General features: G+C 35.3%; 1 protein-coding gene across 4 annotated transcripts in view; it reads right to left on the reverse strand.

Annotated features, from left to right (window-relative positions):
• The window catches only part of LOC145664449 (DNA topoisomerase 2-binding protein 1-A-like), a 1008895-nt gene that overhangs the window by 123489 nt on the left and 863281 nt on the right, over positions 1-22125 (reverse strand). For all 4 annotated transcript variants that reach the window (XM_081731135.1, XM_081731136.1, XM_081731137.1 and 1 more), the window contains one exon: positions 2872-3038. In XM_081731135.1, the coding sequence (XP_081587261.1) occupies positions 2872-3038 (167 nt within the window). The remainder of the gene's footprint in view (positions 1-2871; positions 3039-22125) is intronic.

Genomic DNA, 22125 nt, shown 5'->3' on the forward strand with positions numbered 1-22125 from the left:
GATACCCTCCCGGACTGAAGATTCTTTTAGTTTTCCTTTAATAATAATAATAATAATAATAATAATAATAATAATAATAATAATAATAATAATAATAATAATAATAATAATAATAATAAAAAATTCTAGGATTAAAGGATCTTTGTTAACATAAACATACGTCATATGCTCCACCAGATACGCAAGAATAATTCGGGAGATTCCAGATCTTTTCAATGCTATTTTTTTATTTCGTTTTTGTATGTCAAATTGGTTGAGAAAATAGTACTAGATCTTTAGTAATTTAGCTTTTAAAAGTGAAGCGTTAGTAGCCCTTTTGATTCAAGTTATGGTACTGATTTGTGAATTTGTAATTATCATACGATGAATTTTTCTTCTATTTTATTCAATGCAACTTTTTTTTTTAAATTTGTTTCATTTGTATAGCCCATGTGTAATTATCTAGATGTGGCCTTGAATAGACGTAAATCTTCAGTAAATTCCTTTTTAAGTGAAGCTTTTTCGACTTGTACTTAATTGACACATGGAAAAAATCCTTTCGTTATTTGTTTGTACTAATATGCGAGTAAGTATTAAAAAAAATAAGGAACTGTAGTGGCATTGACTTTTGTTTCAGATTACAGTTGAACATCATTGCAGCGAATTTAATGAGCACAAATAAAATTCTTTACGCATTATTCTCATTCCAATCAAATTTTTCTTAATATTTTGGAGCGTTGGAATTGACCAGAAACTGACTGGAGCTCCTGCTAGAGTTAAACATTCGATGAGCAGCATTCTTCGCGTCTCTTGTTTTTCTGAATTGATGTCGACGCGATATTACAATAATCCTTTATCATCATCACATTTTTCCATACGTCTTGGGAATTGTAAGCATCTCTGATCTGCTGATTGGTTGCCAACCAACAGGGGCGGCGATTAGGGGAACAGGAAGGGCCAATTAACCCTCACTTGTTTGAAGTGACACCTTAATGTATATAGTTACACTAGGAAATGTAAGGTTTTTTATGTATTACTGATTCACAAAAAATGGTGTCATATAATATTCGCTGTTGCGTGAGTACGTATTGGTTATTTGCCTTCCCGTGGAGTTAAGAAAGCTAGAGGAATTGCGTTATAATTGCCACGGAAAGTGGCCCAAAAATTAACCTACTAGAGCGAAATAATCCCAGTGTACTTTCATTTCTTCTTACGAGGGTTCGATATGTTAGTCAGCCGCTTTGAAACTAATTGAGAGAACATTACGCAAGAAACGAAAAGTCTTTCACAAGTTATTCATTAATTGCACAAAAATCGACACTTCCCAAAACGTCTCTTCTTCTTTCTAATAATAAAGAATATTGATTAAAAAGAGAGTAATAAGAAACAACTTCTACCTTTTCCATTGTTTTGCCTACAGCGTTTATGATATTCCGCAGTTAAAATTCATGTCGAAAGAAAAAAAAAAAATAATAACTAGCAGACACAACGTTATTCCTTTTCGTTCCCTTTTCTTTCTTTGAACATAAAACACGGAAATATAAACATTAATGGCTGCATAGATTAGGCCTATTTTGGATTCTAGTATTGTGCACAAGTGAACTTCGATTAGCATGTGTAGATTAATAATGAATTAGCCGTGAATAGCGACTGTTTTCAGTTAAAACAAAATTGCGAGCGAATGTGCGCGCGTGTTGCGGTTACGGTATTGGACATGTCTGGCTTTAATTTCTTTGTTAATGATTTTCATATTTGGTGAATTTCGATATGAAATGCAAACTATTAGGTAATGAGTCTATTCTAAATTTTAAGAAGATAAAAATTGAAATTTCTGAGTCCAGCGGAACTGATGCTGCGAGCAAAAATATTAAACTACCAATTAATACTTCACACCAACCTTCTACTTCTGAAAGTGGGGTTTTGGCGTCTGAAGAATGCATCGGGAAGAGAAATGTTAGTGTGTATTAGCGAAACGTGCGATGCATTGAACAAGTCTCTATTGAATAAGGTTTGAAAAGAATGTAAACATTTGACGTCATCAGAATCAATGTGACCACATAACGAGACGAAAGAAACTGTTTCCAAAAACCGTACGAATTTTCTTGGTTACCTGATATGTTCGCTGTCTTTCCTTTCATTGTACATGTTTCTTTACGTATGGAAACAAAGGTGCAAATACCAGCATGTATTTACATGTATACAAAGCTTCGAAATACTGGATCATTACGTATTGTAATGAATTATATATCTGTCACTACGTATCTTTTTCCACACTTAATAACATTTCAACATGCTTATTACATTTAAAAGAAGAAAAATACATCAGCATGATTTTTCCCGATTGCGAAGGTTGACTTGGAAGCTCGAATCTGGCATCTTTCGTTTACTCTTCCCGAAGATATCCAAAGTTGAACTTTTTAAACTCTAAACACCAATAATCAATGTGGTCATCCTTTTTGGAATAGGGTGTACACTTACTAACTCCCTTGGCTTATTTATACAAAGGAGGTAATTTCCATTCTTTTAGAAAAGCAAAAAGTCATTACGAAAAACACTCCACATGTTACTTGTTCCTGGCAAAGTACAACCTGACTTAAATTAACTTAAGCTTATTATTTTTCTAATCAATATCTAATAATGAATCTTTCACTGCAATTCGTGATACCGAAGAATCCACATTTACTTATATGCAGAAGATATAATCAAGTATGATTGTGTTATTGTTTTTGCTAACTCAATACACAAAACAAAGACATGACAAGAAAGCTCATGTTATTATAAATATTCTAGGATAACAGGATATCTCACATGAAGAAGACATGAAAGCATCATTTTACCTTACTTAAAAAATCTTCTAGATCGTAACATCAAACTCTACGAAACAAAACTTACTTCCTTCTCTGCTTTCCGGATCTGGCATCACTGGACTGCCCTTTTCTCCATCTCTAGTATGTCTTCCTGGAGTAATCGGTGTAATTTTTGAATTCATATTCTGATTGTCATACATTCCACCACTGGTAGCTGGGATATTTATTGCTATATCCAAATGACCTATCTGCCTGTTAAAACAAACCCCGCCGATGAGATAAAAAAAAAAAAAAAAAAAAAGGATCAATCGAAATAAACATAAAAACAAGTAAATCCATCATTACATTCTATCTTCATATTCACTACTTTTCGCCTCGTAACTGCGGCGTTTATGAATACTAAGAACACATCTTTGTTACGTTCAGAAAGAAGTAAAATAGATCATACACAGAATGAAAAAGTGCATGACTGAATCGAGAATCGAACCTGTGACCTTCGGAGTATCGTGCCGATGCGTTAACCACTACGCTACCCAGTCCATTTTCTGAACATCCACAACTTTCTCACTCCTGAAGTCGGTGTTCTCTCACTCAGATCACAAGGTTTGCATCACAACCTTCTGTTTTGCTTGAACAACCCAGTGTTTACTTTGTAGAACGTCTCTGATAATTGTATTATAACAACAATTAGAAAGAACAACCGATTTTTAACACACCAATTCCTCTATAGATGTCAACCGAATGATATACAAAGAGCGAAAAAGGCACGACTGGACTGAGAATCGAACCCGGGAACCTTCGGTGTATCGTGTCGATGTGTTAACCACTACACTACCCAGTTCGTTCACTGAACAGCCATACACTCTCTCACTCTTGAAGTTGGCATTCTCTCACTCAGATTACATGGTTGCACCACAACCTCCTACTGTGCTTAAACAATCCAGTGTCAACTTTTTAGAATAAATTTGACGGTTGTATTATAATAACTAATGGAGAAACAACTGATTTTGAACACATCAATTCCTCAATAGATGCGAATTGAATGATATACAAAATGTGAAAAAGTGCATGACGACCGGAACTCGAACCCAGGACCTTCGGGGCATCGTGTTTTTAACAGCTCTGATGATTGTATTATAGTTATAATAACGAATGGAGGAAACAACAATTTTTAACACGCCGTTAAAAAGTAGATACTGGATTATTCAAGCACAACGGGAGGTTGTGGTGCAAACCAAGTGGTCTGAGTGAAAGAACACAGATCTCAAAAGTGAGAGAGAGTATGGCTGTTCAGAGAACGGACTAGGTAGCGTAGTGGTTAACCCACTATTTGTTGAAGGTCTCGAGTTCAAGTACCGAACCAGGATGCCCATTTTACTCTTTGTGTACCTTTCAATTCGTATATAGAAAGGAATTAATGTGTCAAAAATCGGTCGTTTCCTCCATTCATTATTATAAAGTAAATTATATGCTGACACAAGTTACTGAGATGAATTTCATCGTATTAAATATTATTCAATTCCGACCACACACAGGGAACGAGACGATAAAATATCGAGATAATGTACTTAAAGAATTTATTTATTTCTGTGGAAGAATATTCGTACCTATGCTTATGGTTTCTAATTTTTGCGGTCTTCGCTGATTTGTTAACATTTAAAGAGAATGCTAGTTATTCAGCATAGTGCTATTAATACCATCACATACATATTTTCTTTTTACTATATGTGCTTGATTTTTAGTTGTAGTGTAAACGGTAGACCTACTATATCTGTAGAGGTTTCAGATGGTTTTCCTTTTCTATTTTCCATATATTAATGATCATACCTATACAGTGGATCATTTATCTTGAAACGTCCTTGTAATTTCTGAAGTAATAAATAAAAAACGGTGAAATTTGGTGGTCCGTTAAGCGAAAAAGGTATCAAGTGCATTTTGCACCTCTACTAGGGATGTGAACTGCCATCTTCGAAGGTGATTGTCCAAGGAATGGAATAGGTGACAATCGGGCGGTGCAATTTTCGGGAGTATGGCGGATGCAATAGTGTTTCCCGTCCAAGGCGTACAATGGTGTCCCGAATCATCCTAGCCAGATGGGGCTTAGCATTATTCTGTAACAGGAGGATTCCTTTGCGATTCAGAAGTGCTGGCTCAAGAGTTTTGAGTTTTTCTTGAACACGGCTTAACTGCTGATAGTATACAGTTGCATTGATGCTCTGACCAGCTGGTAGCAGTTCCCGATTCACGATGCCGCGAGCAGTCCACGACACAAACAGGAGGACCTTCTTCTGGTGCAGTGCTGGTTTCGGCTGTTTTCGAACCGGTTCATGGGATGCTAACCAATGATGACGGCGCCGTGCACCTACGTACAGGACCCACTTCTCATCACATGGCAACATCCTGTTTAGGTGTCTGCTCGCTATTCCTTCTGGTCCGGAGTCAAATCATGTGGGACACATCGACCCAACTTGTAGTGCTTCCCAAGTTGATGGAGATGCTGCCGAATGGTTTCTCCACTCACACTGAATTGTATTCCCAGTTCCTCACTTGTCTGGCCACTGTTCGTCTCAATTGCTGCCTGAAAATCTTCATTTTGTATACGTGTTGGTGTTCCGGCACGTGGTGCGTCTTCGAGTGTTTCGTCTCCGTCCTTAAACTTGTTAAACCACCGATGCACTATCCGCGTAGTCATGGCACTCTCACCAAAGGCCTGGCATATCTTCCGCAACGCTGCAGCGGCGTTTGACCCTAGTTTGAACTCGTACAGCATACACGCCCTTTTGCCGCTCAGTGGAGGTCCCATGTTTACTCTGTCCTTACGCAAGTTCACAGTGTAACTAAACTGCCACAACCAGCTAGTATGTTGGATATAACCACACCAACAACTGAACTTCGCTTTATCTCCATTCGCATTCAACTTACGGTATGAGGGCCAATGGAACACAGACCTCCACAAAAAGCGACAGAACTTTTTGGTTACCTTTATATATAAACTTAATGATAATTAAATAAAATATGGTTATTATATATTAAAATTAAACATAACAAAACTTAGTTTTCAAGGAGTAAAACATTTAAGATTTAAAGAGGTCAGTGAAATCATACCATTAAAATTCTAGTTCGCCTCGAAGAAAATAAAATTAATCTTTCACAGAAATCAATGGCCCAAGAAACAAAAATGGAGCAGATATTCACGAACTTTAATACTTGCAGATAAATTTATCTCGAACATTCTTCTAAATTTTATGTTTTGAAATCAAACTTTCCACGCCTTCTCTTTCTCATATACTGTTCACTAGTTGTAATAAATGCTCTAGTAATGTGATACTATAGCAGAGCAGTATTATTGCAGATCCCTTGTTATTATGTTTTGAGTCTACCCAAGGCATACACAGTTAGCTCATTCGACTAGTATCATGTTTTGCTGTTCATACTATATATATACAGGGTGGGGAAAAGTCCCGAAACGGTCCAATATCTCGTGGAATATACAGAACAGCAAAACAAAAATAACACGTGTTAAACAGTTTTGAAAAAGCTATCCAATGATACCAAACGCAACCCCCTATGCCCACCCCCTTCGGGGGTATAGGAGGTAACTTTAAACTTTTAAATGGAAATCTCCATTTCTTATTGCAGATTTGGATTCTCCAGAACAATTCACAGTGATTTGATCCAAAATTGAAAGCAGTGCCTTCACAAATGGCGCTTGAATCGACATACACACAAAAAGGGGCTGTGAAACCTTATAAAGATGTTGCCTTCCAATATGGTACTCTGTAGTCATATGGTTAGCGTACTGGACTGCGAAATCAGAGGTCCTGAGTTCGATTCCCGACTTCACGGATCATTTTTTATGTCAATTTTTTAAACCCAAAAAATGAATTCATTCATTTTAACTTCGATGGAAATAATGTATTTGTCCATATTTATTAATTTGCACGACAATACAGATAACGACAAAAATGGTTTATTTTTGTTGTAAATAACTCCATGAATTCTAACCCTAATAACCCTATTACTAAGAACTACTTCGTAAAATTAGTTTGCAAAACAATTATCGAAATTTGTATTCTTTGTAACTTCAAAAAAGTACTAATTGAAGTTAAAATGTATGGAATTTATTTGGGGAAATAAAAGAAAAAGGTTGCCTTGAACGGGATTGAACTCAGAACCTCTGACTTTGCAATCCAATACGCTAACCGTACGGACACAGAGTACAAGACCAACAATTCGCATTTTCGTAACATTAACTCACCTGTATGCACACACAAACAGAATATAGAAAACAATTTATGTCAATTTTAGTTTACTGGCTACGATGCACGAGACACTGCGATAACTCGGGCGTGAGAAAGTACAGATAAGGAACTGCAAAACCAATGTGACTGGTGTCACTTTGGTCACTTGAACATCTGGTCAGCCAGTATTTTTCTAAACTACTGCAATATTTCTATAAGCGATTAAAGGAAGCACTTAATTTAGTTCCAAATAACTGTAGTATATATACTGTGCATAATAATAAGTCAGGGAGAAACACTGAGAAGGTTCGTCGCTGACAAATATTCTCACCAAAAAGCAATGTTTTCAATATATATATGAAAAAAACAATGAGAGGCTTCTTTTTCCAGTTGGGTGGGAAAGAAGCAATTCCCACCGAAGAAAGAACTGATTTGCGTCGCAGAATAAAGTACAAATCGAAAAAATGGTCACTGTCTTTACGAAATATACAGAGCGTCCACAAAAAATACTTCTATAACCTGGTAGCGGTTATAAACCCACGAGCACGGTGTTTGTCCACCACAAAGTCCACACTGCGCGAGCTGGGATCGAACCAGGGACTCCAAGCACCGGGTGTGAACGCTCTACCACTGAGCCTCCGAGCCGGGCGCAGAGTCGCTGATGGTGTTAGCAGGTTGAAACTAGACGCAGTTTAATGGGGGGGGGGATAGAATAGAACGAATTAATTGATAATGGAGCGAAAAGTGCGTGGATGGAGGTGTAATACTGAAAAAAATATATATGAATAATTTTACAAAATATTAAAACTTGAAAAAACAAAAATGAATTAAAATGAGCTACTAACAAGGAGAAAGCAGACTTTGGTAAATGAACCTCGAGGCCATCATTCGCGAGGTAGTAGTGCACATTTGAAACTTAATATTACAAACTGGGAGAGCGCAATATCCAGAAATAGCCTAGAAAAAGCGTCTTAAAATTTTCGACTTGCCGCATATATGATACGACGCGTAAAGTTATGATGGCGTGGCAAAGTGAGCATCTATAACTCACGGGCAAAGGGTATCGGGTTCGGGCTCGAGTAAGTTTTTTTTAATCATTAAAGTAGCCATTTGTAGGTACAAGTAAAATATTAATTCACCATATGTTTATAATGCATAAAACAATAGAAATGTTCAAATCAGTTGTAGAATCTCTCAATGTTCCATGTAGAGATGTAAATGAGCGAACTTTTGAGGCGAACTTTCGTTTCCGAATTTTTCATAAGCAACTTTTCTCGAACTTTCGCTTTTTTATTTACTAATTAGCGACACTCATTTTTATAATAACTTAGTCTGAACATTGTGTGATGACTGTGAGTTAACTGTGTTATACAGTATAGTTATTTGCACCATAATGATACAAGATGGACTGACACATTGACATTATACATGGTATGGATAAACACGTAAAACACATTATTGTAACTGAATCAGTGCTTTCCAGAAAAAAATATTAAATAAAACGATTAATTTTGTATTGGAATGCGTGAGATAAAAAAGAATTCAAAATGACTGCGTTTCGCTCGCTGTCTTCCGTATAGTGACGCGACGACACATGTCTGCAGGCTGCAGCTAAATAAAATTTTTTGGACTTTAAACTCGGCAGTGACTCCGTATGTTACGGAGAATTCCCTTTGCTACTTTCAGGTGTGCTAGATGTGTCAACGCCGCAACGGTAACATCATCCTCTTTCTTTTACGTGGATTGTGCAATGTGCAGTCACTGTAGTGTGTCTAGAGTGGTGTGTTGAGTGAATTACGCGTATATTTTTGTGCTCCAGTCCAGTTATTAAGGTAAGTTAAATATTTATTATTATTTGTTATTATTTTAGTTCCAAAATCACAACATCTACAAAAGCTGGTGTAACAGACAATGAAAAACCTCAGTCAGGATGGTAAATTGGTAACCACCGTGGTTTGAACCCGGGATCTTCGTATGGCGAAGCCAACGTTCAACCACTGAACCACGTTTAATAAAACTTAATTTTCACAGATTTACATATTTCTGATGAAGACGCATTTTTTATGATATAGACGAACACAAACGTCCATGTCTATTGCGAGCTTCGAACTCCGAATCCTTTCGACGGCGATACAAAGAATTGGTTCGCTTTACCGCCGGTTTGGCTTCATTATTTTTAGTTAAATTCAAAGTTGAATTAAAAATATTCTTTAAGGTACTGGACACGGGAGATACAAGGGTTTAGGAAGAAATCGGTCCTGGCCTTATTCAAGGTACCATCACAGCATTTTTCTGGTGTGACACAGGGAAGCCAGGGAAACCTGAGTCAGGATGGTCGCCACTGTAATTTCAAGCCCTGACCTTGCTATTGAAAAAGCAACGTTTACCATTGAACCATTTTTTAAAAAACTTAATTTCCACTGATTTACTGATTTCTTATCAACACGCAATGTTGAACGATCGCACAAACAGAAACATCCACGCTCATTGCGGCACTCGAACCCGTAAACCTTTGAACGGTGGCCCAGAACCTTAGTCCACTCGACCACCGTTTGGTGTTCATTATTTTCTGTTAAAATTGATTGGCAAAGTTCGGAATACGAGAAGGACAAGATATTAGGAAGAAATCTGCCATGGCCTCGTTCAAGGTATTCCCCCCCGAAAGCATACAAGTATCTTCCCTTGTTCAAAATGTTCCATGGGTATACTCGTAATGGCCCCTACATGGATAGCATGGTCGCTCAGATTTTTGACTGGCAGTTGATATTGAGCTAAAGATGTCTACTGTATGGGTCAAATTTACTACATTTCGCACTTGGCTACCGACATCAGACGCGATATGTGTTTCTTTCATTTTTGTCTGTTGGCACTCTATTACTAATAATCTTCTTTTTTGTCACCGGAGAAACCGAAATATGTTCTCCGAAAGCGGAAGGGAAATTCTTTATTTTCCAATTGGTTTGTTTCTTTCTTTCAGTTTTCTGTCTGATATAAAGAAAAACAACGCGCTCACTATTTTTGTAAAAATAGGTATTTTCAATAGAAAACCTGAACAGAATAGTTTTCGGAACTAACTAATCCCAGTCAAAATTTCTGTTTTCTACGTGTCCTTCCGCTAGTCTCGCACGAAATCGTTTCTAGTCGGTGGAGGAGACACTGCGCGTTCCAATTGTCAGTTGTAAAATTTGAGCGACTGTCCGATTGTGTATGCTTAATATGCTGTACCAAAATTCTTAATTTCTCATTATTATTATTATTATTATTATTATTATTAATATTATTATTATCATTATTATCTTAAAATATTTTACAGAGAAATTATGATGACATTGTAATGGCAACGACAGTAGTATTAAGAATCGGCAAATAATTTACTGATGTAACAAGTAACGTTATGAAAATCTTTCCTCATAGGCTGTCAACACCAAGTAACCAAGATGCCAAATAAGAAGCATGATGTCTGGCGTCATTTTACAAAAATGAAGGACTCCAGGGATGATGCATCCTGTAAATATTGCCATAAAGTTTACTCCTGCAATGCAACTCGCTTGAAGGACCACTTAACAGAATGCAGAATAGCACCTGAAAGAACAAAAAAGAAAAAGAGCCAGCCCAAACTTAGCTCAGAAACAACTTTTTGGCAATACTGCACAAATACCAAGCACCTCTAAACCAAGCCACGAACGTCAACTTTCGGAACTATCTGTTAGTGTTGCTTTAACTCATCAAATTAGCCAATTTTCTTTCAGACAGGTCAATCCAGAATCAGTGTCTCCTAAAGTGGTAATTCCCACACCAACAACCCCTACCAGTTCTTTTGAGGACAGTAACAGCCAAAGTCAAGTACCAGTGCCACAACGTCGCAATCTATATAGGCAACCTACTGTTGCATCGTTTTGTGATGATATTTATGTCTGCAGGGGAGCAAGACAAGCTGAACCACCTTTTTGCTCGTGCCGTTTATGCGTCAAATTCACCACTGAGCATAGCTGAAGTTGTTTATTGGCTTGTTTTTTTCAAAGCTCTACGTCCTTCATTTTCATGTGCCTAGAAGATATCTCTTATCAACACCACTTCTTGACTACGAGTATCAGCGTGTGCAAGAAGTTCTAAGCGAGAAAATCAAACAAGCAGATTGTGTGACACTCATGTCAGATGGGTGGACCGACATTGAAGGAAACCCTTTAATAAACATTATGTATGCTACGCGAGAGCCTGTATTTTTAAAGGCAATTGTATCGAAAACTGCAAGCCACACAGCTGAGTATATTGGCGAAGTGTTTACAAACGAAATCTACTGTTAGGTGTCTTGAAAGTTTATTGCATTTTAAATCCTGTCTGCAAGCTGCCATTGTTGATGCCCAAGTGGTTCATTATGGGAAAGTTCCTTCTGACGTCAGAAAAAAACTCTTGGATGATATAGTTTTCTGGGTTAAAGTGCAGAAGTTTCAAGAACTAATAAAACCAATCGCTACAGCCATTGAAAGATTGGAAAGTGACACACCAAGACTTTCTGAAGTTCCAACACTCGTCAAAAATTGAAGATGCATTTCTCTGAAACTGTAAAATCTTCTCCATTCTCAGAAACTGAACAAGATGAACCACAGAAAAGCGTTCAAAAGAGAATTAATTTCCGCTCCCACAATATGCAGTATGCTGCTCATGTTTTGGACCCTAATTTCCATGGTAGCAACTTAACTGAAGAACAGCGAATGAGAGCTATGAACCAGGTTGTTTCAATCTGCGAGACATTTGGCATTGACAGGAACCAAGTGATTGCAGACCTGGGATCATATTTGGCAAAGGATGAACTGTGGAGCCGAGTACTTCTGTGGTTTGCTGCAGAAACAATGAACTCGATCACCTGGTGGAAATAGCTCTATGGTACACGTCCTTTATCAAAAGTGGCTACAAAAATTCTGAGTATTCCTGCCACAGTACCTGCTTGTGAGAGGAATTGGAAAATATTTTCACAGACGAAAACCAAAAAAAGAAACCGACTTACCATGAAAAGGACTTCGAAGTTAGTGTCAGTCGGGGAAAATCTTCGAATAGTCAAGAAATGAGGACAACGAGCGTAAAGTATGTAAAGTCTGTTCCGGTAACTGCAGATCTTCCACCTGCTGTACTTAGCACTGTTCAAGGACAAGGCAGAAAGGATAAGGACAACCCTGATGCTGTATCAGATGTTTCAGTACATTCAAACGAAGAAGCAGAACTTACCAGTGCATCCACTTCTGACTCGAATGACCCTGAAGATATTGTGTATGCTGAAAGCACAGCTTCAAGTGGTCATGAAGTATCCTCAGAGCATGAATCTGAATAAACTGTTTCATTTCTATATTACAATTCCTACAATTTCAGCACGAAGTAACTTTGTACGAATTTTGTTTTCAGTGAGTGACTCCAGTTGTTCAGTTGAGTTGGAATTTTCATATACACAAGTTGTTAACATTTAAATGCTTGCTATTCATGCGTCTATGATTAAAATTTTCGTTGTTTGCGTAATTGCGTAATATCTTGTGCAAGCATTTGTTCTTATACAGATTTTGTGTTTTATGACACAAACTTACAAACTTAATGTTTTATGATGTAAAATTCAAGTTTTCTGCTGCGAACTTACTAGTTAGTGCTTTATGATATGAAGTTAGTTTTCTGCTGCAAACTTAGTTTTTAAATGTAAAATTCAGGTTGTTTTGCAGTAAAGTCTATGTTTATCTTTTATGATGGTAACTTTGTTTTGTGGATATCAACTTAAAGCTTTCTGTTTGTTAATTTTATGTATAATGATGTAAAACTCAAGGTTTCTGCTGTAAACTTTGTTTTGTCATGCAAACTGTAAGTTTACTGCTGCAAACTTATTTCCGTATGATGCGAACATCTAATATATGCTGCAAACTTATTGCTTTATGATGTAAACTTCAAACTTTTTGCAGTAAAATGTGTGTTTCTTTTCTGATGTAAACTATGTTTGTGCATTTTAACTTAAAATTTTATATATTTTAATTTACTGCCAAAGCTTCATTAGCTACAACCAAAATAATAAAGATAAGTAGCGTTATGTTTCAGAAGTTTATCGCTTTCTTGATCAGACAATCTTATACAAAATGTAAAATGTAAAAAAATTCTCTTCTCTGTCCAAAACCAACTATAAAAATTAAAAGTTGTTGGTTTCAAAACAATATCTTGACAAATAATTTACCCGAAAAATCATATAAATAATTATAACAATTACTTTTATTGTACATTTATCTTATTGTTCTTTCTTCTCTTTCTAATATTCTTTCCCATTCCACATTTATTGTCAATCCACTGTTCCAGTTCATCACTCTATCACCTTCTTCTTTAATCCTTCTTGCTTCTTTCCATTTCCTTCTAAGCTCTCTACTTTCTTGTTCAAGAATAATAGCTCCATCCCAATCAATTTTATGTCCTGTTTCTAACTCAGGTTTAAAAATTGCATTCTGGCCTCTTTTTAATCTTACATTATCTTTGTACTCCTTCACTTTAAATATGTGAAACACGACATGAAATTGATTGAGAAGGACCAAATATTCTTGAACAAGAAAGTAGAAAGCTTATAAGGAAATGGAAAGATGCAAAAAGGATTAAAGAAGAAGGTGATAGAGTGACGGATTGGAACAGTGGATTGATAATAAATGTGGAATGGGAAAGAATATTAGGAAGAGAAGAAAGAACAAGAAGAAAAAAGTACAATGAAAGTAATTGTTATAATTATTTATCTGATTTTTCGGTCAAATTGTCATGTATTATTGTTTTGAAAACGTTAACTTTAATTTTTTACTGTTGCTTTTGTACAAAGAAGAGAAAAGTTTTTTAAACATTTTACATTTTTTATAAGATTGTTTGATGAAGCGATAAGCTTCTGAAACGTAACGCAACTTATTTTACTTTGGTTGTAGCTAATGAACCCTTAGGAGTAAATTAAAATATATACAGTATGGATGAAAGGCTGTTTAATGATTATATTGAAATTGTATGTTGTTAACTTTGTGTTATATGATGCAAACTTAGTGTATTATGATATGAAATTCAAGTGTGCTGCAAACTGTTTTATGATACAAATTTTGTTTTGTGCATCTGAATTTTATGATGTATAAGTCAATGTTTATGTTGCAAACTTAGTGCTTTATGATGCAAGCTAGATGTTTTCTGCTGCGAACTTTGCGTTTTGTAAAATTCAAGTTTTCTGCTCCAACTTTGTGTTTTATGATATAAAATTCAAGTTCTCTGGTGAAAATATTGTTTCGTGATGTAAACTTCGAGCTTTTTTACAGTAAGGTTTGTGTTTATCTTTTATGACATAAGCTTTTTGTGCTCAAGTTGTTTGCTGTCAACTTTGTGTTTTATGATTTAAACTTAAAGGTTTTGCTGTGAAGTTTGTGTTTTATACTTTATTATGCAAACTTTGTTTTGTGCATGTCACATTTGGGTTTCATGATGTAAAATTCAAGGTTTATGTTGTAAACTATGTATTTAATAATGAAAATTTCAAGTTTTGTGTTTTATTATGTAAAATTCAACTTTTCTGATGCAAACTTAGCAGTTTACTTCATAAAACACTAAATTTGCTAAGTTTTTCCTGTAACGTTTTTGCTTTATCTTTTATGACATAAACTTGTTTGTACAATTCAAATTTAAGTTTTCAGTTGTCAGCATCATGTAAAATTGAAGGTTTCTGCCGAAAACATACTGTTGTATGATATAGGCTTGGAATTTGAAATACATGCTTGTAACGCTCCGTAAAGTCTTTTGAAAAAATGTAAAAATTATGTACTATTAGAAAGGGAAAAAACTAAAATAAATTTACCTCGATTTTTAATGTAGCCATGTTATATACCAAAATGTTTGTAATTTTACAGGGATTTTTTTAAAGGACAATTCAGAAAAATGAGCCGAACTTTCGCGCGAAATTTTCAAGTTTGAAATTTTCATGAAATTTTCCAACACTAGTTCCATGTTAACTAGCAACAAAATGTAACCTATTCTGTAAATATATTGATATCACGAGTTATATTATGGTTACCACGGTCGTTATGTAAAAAATATTCTTGGCGCTTCGTGTCTGTATCTGTGGATAGTGTGCGTTTACAACGGGGATGAAGGGGAAATCCCCTTTGGGAATACTGGATATATACAACAACAAAGGAGATTTCCAGTTCGTTACCTCAATTGTAGACTTAAATGATCCGCGCGAAGTAAAAACCTACAGCCGCGTATCAAGTATTAGAGGATCCCTTGGTGACGTATTGCTATCTGACTTGAAGATATAAAGAAATGTAAATATTACATTAGAGGCATAGATTGGAATTTCAAACAACTTTCTTATGAAGAAACGTAAAGATTACATTAGTAGCATTCACTGGAATTTTAAGTTCATGGTTAACGCATCTCATTGAAAGGGTTTAAAAGGTCAAAAGCTATAGAATTCTCTAAAAACATCGATGTACAATAACGTGTCCACATTTGCCCTTTCACGGTACTCTAGAGTCGCATACTTGAGTCTTCTACAACAAATGAGTTATTCACTTCTAAAGAATGGTGATAAAGTATATGCTATTTTATGCTATTTTGCATTTTTGTTACTGCATTTCCCGGCAATATCATTGTCTGGGAATATATGTGATACTTTTACATCTTTGGCAGCAGTGCGTATTGGTGAATGTCATACTTTGAATACGCAAAAATAACTCTGCTTTTATAATGCTACCTTTTACTAAGAATGCCTGAAAACTACTTTGTGTCGTTCCCAAACTTGTATCGTAGAATCCTCACCTGAGCATGCAACATCATCAGAAACCTATAAGCTGTACAGACGAAGTACAAATAGAATGACACTCCAACTCAGAGGGAACTGGATTATTTTTTTAACTCAAAAGGCATAACTGTTCCTAATATTGAAATAGACTTGGTCATCTGCATATGCTTTTCACCTTTCATGTGATTTGCTACCGATTGGCGTCCTATGTAACTTAGCGAAAAAACGTCCCGGCAAAAGATGCAGCGAGCAAAAGAATTTGTCTCCCAGTATTTCCGAAATTCATGATAAAGAATTATCTAACAACCAGGAAGGACTGAACGTGGTCCTGGAATACTTGGAAACTTACACACATTTATTATCTGCAAAGAAACACTAGATGCAACGACCACGGAACACCGAACACTCCCCTTCACTTTCAATTCTACCAATGCAACTTGAACAACCTCGCTAAATCAACAGAAAGCTTGTGTATTTTGCGCCTCCGCTTTTCTATACAACATGCTGTCATAAATAAAAGTCTGTTGTTGACGATTGTATTAAATATTTTTCTCCTGCAACGTACCCGCCTCGATCGACTGGATAAATCAACTTGCATTTGTTACTTCTTTTCCCTCCTGGAACACAGCTAGTTCTTGTGTTTACTGTAGGTGGTTAAGAACTGTTAAAATTCTGAAATGAAATGAAATCAAATTTTTGAGTTTTACGTCCCACGGTTATGCCGGCTAGGCTAAAGGAGACGGTGATGATGAGTAATGAATGAAATGGTGGAATGAAGAAAATGGGAGGAAACGGGAGAACCCCGAAGAAACCAACGCACATGGTGTTTGTCCACGACAAAGTTCGTTAAAATTCTGAGATAATAAACGAAAATGCTTTACTAAGACACGTAAACAATGAATCACGTTTGCCCGCTTAATACACGATAATAAAGCGTACACGCTCATTCTAAGATTACTGTTTATTCATTGGGATGTTTTTTGTAATAATGTCTTTATTATTTTCTCTTCACTATTAGGACCCCATATTTGGATGTTTCCAAAATTCTATTTTTCAGCAATGAATACCATCGCCAAAGTAAACTAAATTTCCACGCCAGAAACCGAGTAGAGAACAGCTAATTCCTGAGAAAAATAAAATTATGTACAGAAACTTTATTTACACGGGTGAAAGAAGGCAATCGTAAATTCGTAGTTTCACAATTTTTGAAGGCGCTTTACGGTTACTGACAGTCGAAAACTAACTCTTTAACATTTATAATTTACTTTAAACGTCTCACAAACGAGATAGTTATTACCGAGTTCATGGAAGAACGAAAGGAATTTGAATACGGGAAGAAACGGAACAACTCCGAGAAACCTCGCTCACTCAATATTTATTTACTACAAAACCCAAAGCACGCACCATGGTTTGAACGCAATAACTTTACTTCCGAACGCTCTATCGACTACGCCACCGAAATTGTGTTTTGTGTTTCAGTTCGTATCAAGTTGCACAATATTTCAACGTGCAATCTGCAATTTGATTGATTGCTTGGATCAGAATCGCCAATTCTAACGTCTCTTTTTTATCTTTCATTTCACTGCGAACTGCTAAATAAAAAAATCCAGTCTTTGTCACGTATTTTTGGAGAGAGGTGCTAGCAGGGGTCCTCCCCCTCCTTCCCATGGAGGCACACCCTACAACTTTCAGAACATTTTCTGTGCGCTTTTCTCAAAAGCTGCATTCAAGCTAAATATATATATATATTTTTTTTACATATGTCTTGTCTGAAAAAAATAGTTTTATAAAACTGAATATTACGTCTTGGCATTTAAAAATACATATATTTAGAAAAGTGGTTTAAAGAATGATTAAAGGAAGAGAGAGAGAGAGAGAGAGGAACTTCCTTTGAATTTGTGTACCATAAATATTGAAAAGAATGATTTTTAATATCAGAATAAATTTAAAATAAGAGTAACCAATATTTTATTAAACTTATGAGGAGAATAATCATAATTAAATTGTCACAAATGTATAATTATTGACGGAAAATGATTCAATATGTACGTATACATGTATAACAATAAATATTGCATTTTACGCACAAAGTATAGAGTAAGATTCAGAGTCTGACGACATTAATTCGAGTATCTGCTGAGTATTACTGACCCAATGAAAAAATACGCTGTTGTGCAACTTTATCAGGTACTTTTGTAAACTCATAACCACTTTAATTCGAGTATCTGCTGAGTATTATTGACCCAATGAAAAAATACGCTGTTGTGCAACTTTATCAGGTACTTTTGTAAACTCATAACCACTTCCGAAATAAACCTCTATGCGAATTAAAATACATTACAATGAAAACAAAATCTCAAACAACCGTATTCCAAAATCCTTTCACTTATATGATAAGCTACGCTCACTTAATGCAGGGTAGGAAACTCTGATACATATATATATATATATATATATATATATATATATATATAAAGCGCGAGTGACAAAGAAAGAAAGAAAGAAAGAAAAGGTTGAAATTATGTGTGTGTCGCAAGTGAATTTACTATCGGGTCGTTGATCCAACTGCTTTTGTAGATGATTCACCAATAGTGTATTCCAGTGAACAAGCGAAAGCAGAGGATAATGTGCACAACTACAAAACATAAGTTTGTTCACATCGTTAGTGAAAAACACAGATGCGTTTCAAGTTTAGAGTTGTTAATCAAAAAACAAGGACGCAACCAGATCTGAAATAGTCTTAAATTTTTCATCTTAAAATGTTTTTAAAATCTCATTCTTAGCACGTCGAAACTTCTTCATTGTTCTTCACCTTCTCAAATTCCTTGACTTTTTCAGGCTTTCCAGGTTTGTCGCCACCCTGGATACACACTAGAGTAGGATTATAATTTTACGAAATTCTGTTCGACCTTATTTATAAAATCATTGTTTAGTAACATGTATCAAATAAGTACCGTCGATTTGTTTAAAAAAGGAATTAAAATTAAGAAATTCTTCAGTTCTGAACGAACCATTGCTCTCTTTAATATAACATTATAATGAAAAGATTGAAATATCATATAGTCACGCATCTTATAATAGTTATGTTTGAATGTAAGATTTTGAAACACCTATGCGTATTTTTCAATCTTACCCGACTTTAAACGATGTCTGCCCGAACAAAACTTCAAGGCTGAGTACAGCTCTGGACGAACGGACGGTCTCAAAAATTATATTTTCGGCATGTAGGAGCTATGAAATCTGTACATCCATTGAAATATCGAATTCAAATTTTTAACGATTACTATTCTTTCTGCTCTCCTATCGTCGCTCGAAAATAAAAGAAGCATATATAAAAGTGATATAACTATTCAATGTGACAAATGAGAATGACTAGCAGCATTTACTAGAGTTTGAACATTGCCATCTAGTTCAGTTATCATACATATTTGTAATGTAGACAGAAAGAAAGAAGAGCAAACAAGAAAATAGGAGCGTGCGAGAAGATTTTTACTTAGTAAGCTTTGATAGAGGAACAAAAATCTATAAACCAGAAGAAGAAGAAGAAAAAACTTTCATCGGTCATGCTGCATGTTTAAATATTTACATGGCAAAACCATACTCAGAGAAGGTGGTAAAAATTCATGTTAAAAGTCTGTATATATTTTAATAATAAATAAATTGTTATATCACAAACCAAAATTGTAGTATGTAACTTCTTCCAGGTTGACTCTGGAATTATTTAAATAATTAATATTTTCTGACCAGCGTATGCATTTCTTTATTAAAAGTAAATTATTTCGTAACAGTTTTCATAACGTAACGTTATCTTCCTCAGACGTTAATATGTATGTTCATATTAGTGTAGGTAATAGAGACATCATATTAAATTGTTGATATATATTGTTGTTTATTATATTAATTAGTTTCTAATATTGGTTAATTTACTTCAAATTTACGAAATATAAATTATTCACGTTATTTTTTTTAATATTGAAAATAGTTCTTGTATTTCTTTCGACATTCAAATAAAATAACAACAGGCATAAATGAGGAATGGAACAATAATTGCTAACAGAATAAAAGAAAAATATGATAATTTGAATAAAATTGTAACAACTGCATTAAATAAATTTATGGAATAATTGCGAAAAAATAATTAGGTCAGCAGGAAATATATTTCGATAGTCGAACCAAAGGAAGGGGTAGAAAACCACCTATTAACGGCATCATATCTAGTAATTTATATTATGTAACAATGCGATATTATAATAATTTACCGTTTTATTTTAAAAAATTTTATATTATAATTATTTGTATATATATGTATAGAAATAATATATATATATATTCTTATTCCCAAATATCAATTAAATTCCCTAATATCCGTGAATTTTTATTCTTCAATTCTTTCTAACAGCCTATCCCATAATTCATGAATCTTAAGTTCAATTGTCCAATTCATTAATATTTCTCTTTTTTCTCTCTTAATCCTTCACGCTTCTTTCCATTTTCCATTAATGTTCTATTCTCTTTTTCTAAACCTTGAACCTCTTCCCAATGTATATCATGTCCTGTTTCTTTTACATGTTTATACATCGCGTTATTTTCTCTTTTAAGTCTCACGTCATCCTTATGTTGTTTTATTCTTGCTTTAAGCTTTTTTCCTGTTTCTCCAACATATATCATGTTACATTCCTTATATTTCACTTCATGCACTACTACTTCATCATCATCTTTTATGTCCTTCTCATTCCTCATTTTCTTAATTACTTCTAGGATTCTTCTTCCTCCTTTTCTGTTTGTGTTCCCACCTCCTTTTCTTAGTAAGTTCTTTAGTATCTCTGTTTTTTCTTCAATGCTCTCAATCCCAAGCCATTTTCCCTTCTCTTCCTTTGTCTCTTTTCTCTGACCTTTCCTTCTGTCCCCTTTGATTCTACTTCCCTTTATATTCTTTATTTTATAACCATTTTTCCCTAGCAGATTGTGAAACTTTTGTAAGGTTGTAAGGAAATGAACTCACTTTCGGTAAGATTGCCTTCTGAAAGCTTGATAGGAGATAAATATTTCTAAGAAATTATTAACTCTGATAAAAAAAAATCTTCCCTTCATCAGTACCAGCACATGCAACTTTTTCGCACTACTACAATTCGATATTCGAAAATTCACTCTTTCCGACCCATCCTAATGTTCATCAACAGCAGAGTTTTCTATTTCACGTTACTTTAAATATGAAGTACGTTTATTTATCCTAATTTGTATAGTCGTTTTTGTTTGTTCAATATACGTACTGCCGTGAGTTGTTCTATCTTTTATTATTTCTAGCTTGTTCTCTATTTTGTTAATGGAATTGTAAACCTGTTTTATGTTATATTTCTTCAGTATGAGTATTGGTACTGACATAATGCGGCAACTATTATGAAAGATAATCTAAAGAAAACATGGAAATCAGAAAGCATATCAATAACTTAAATACAGAAATAGGATACTAACACATCTCCATCTGGAATACTCTTTTGAGAACTAAAATGCTGGAGCAAATCTTAAAGCAACTAACATGGCAACCCCATATAAATACCAGTACGCAGTTTTCAATTATTCACTTAACGGTTCGCAACTAACAGACTAATTTTAGCCATCCTGAAACAGATACATTTCACGACACGGCAGTCAACAAATTCGAAAGTGAAACTGTGAATGGATGCAGTTGGAGGAATAATTCATGACAAGTTTGAGTGTAAATCACTCGGGGAGCCTATAAAGCATACAATCATGTACAGTAATGCTCCCCTTCCCCGTCTGATGCCAACTCCGGCTCTTTTCAGGACCAGGAGTAATGGAAGTTGTGATGTGCTTCTGGTGATAGGGTGTGTGAGCTGGCTCGTTAACGGACACGAATTGATCAGTCCTGGTGACAGCTGGTTGCCAGATGCGGTCGCTGTAATGATTCGGGAATGTGCTGACTGAAAGCAGAGTGAGCCTCAAAATACGCTGCGAGGTGCCAAAATTTGAGGTTAGTCTGGGAGAGAAAAGATCACACACAAGGGCGGCAGCGGTTTTCTCTCCCCAGTTTGGGGAAATTATGGTCCTGTTGAGGGACAGAAGAACTTCAAGGTGCACGGTCTGCTGCTTAAATGACAAAACTTCCCTGAATAAATAATAAACAGCATGTGCATGTTGTAGCACCTACTAACAAGTACTTATCTGCAAACCCTGATTTCTTAATTACAAAAAGAATTCCCACCAACACTGGCTATAACCTGCTTCATTCTTTGGTGAAACAATTCCTATTCTGTCCTATAGCGGACCTAATTCCGACCAACTTGAAATACCAGCAGTA

The sequence above is a fragment of the Thermobia domestica genome, chromosome 11, assembly GCF_964235325.1.
Source record: "Thermobia domestica chromosome 11, izTheDome1.hap1.1, whole genome shotgun sequence".
NCBI classification, from domain to species: Eukaryota; Metazoa; Arthropoda; class Insecta; order Zygentoma; family Lepismatidae; genus Thermobia; species Thermobia domestica.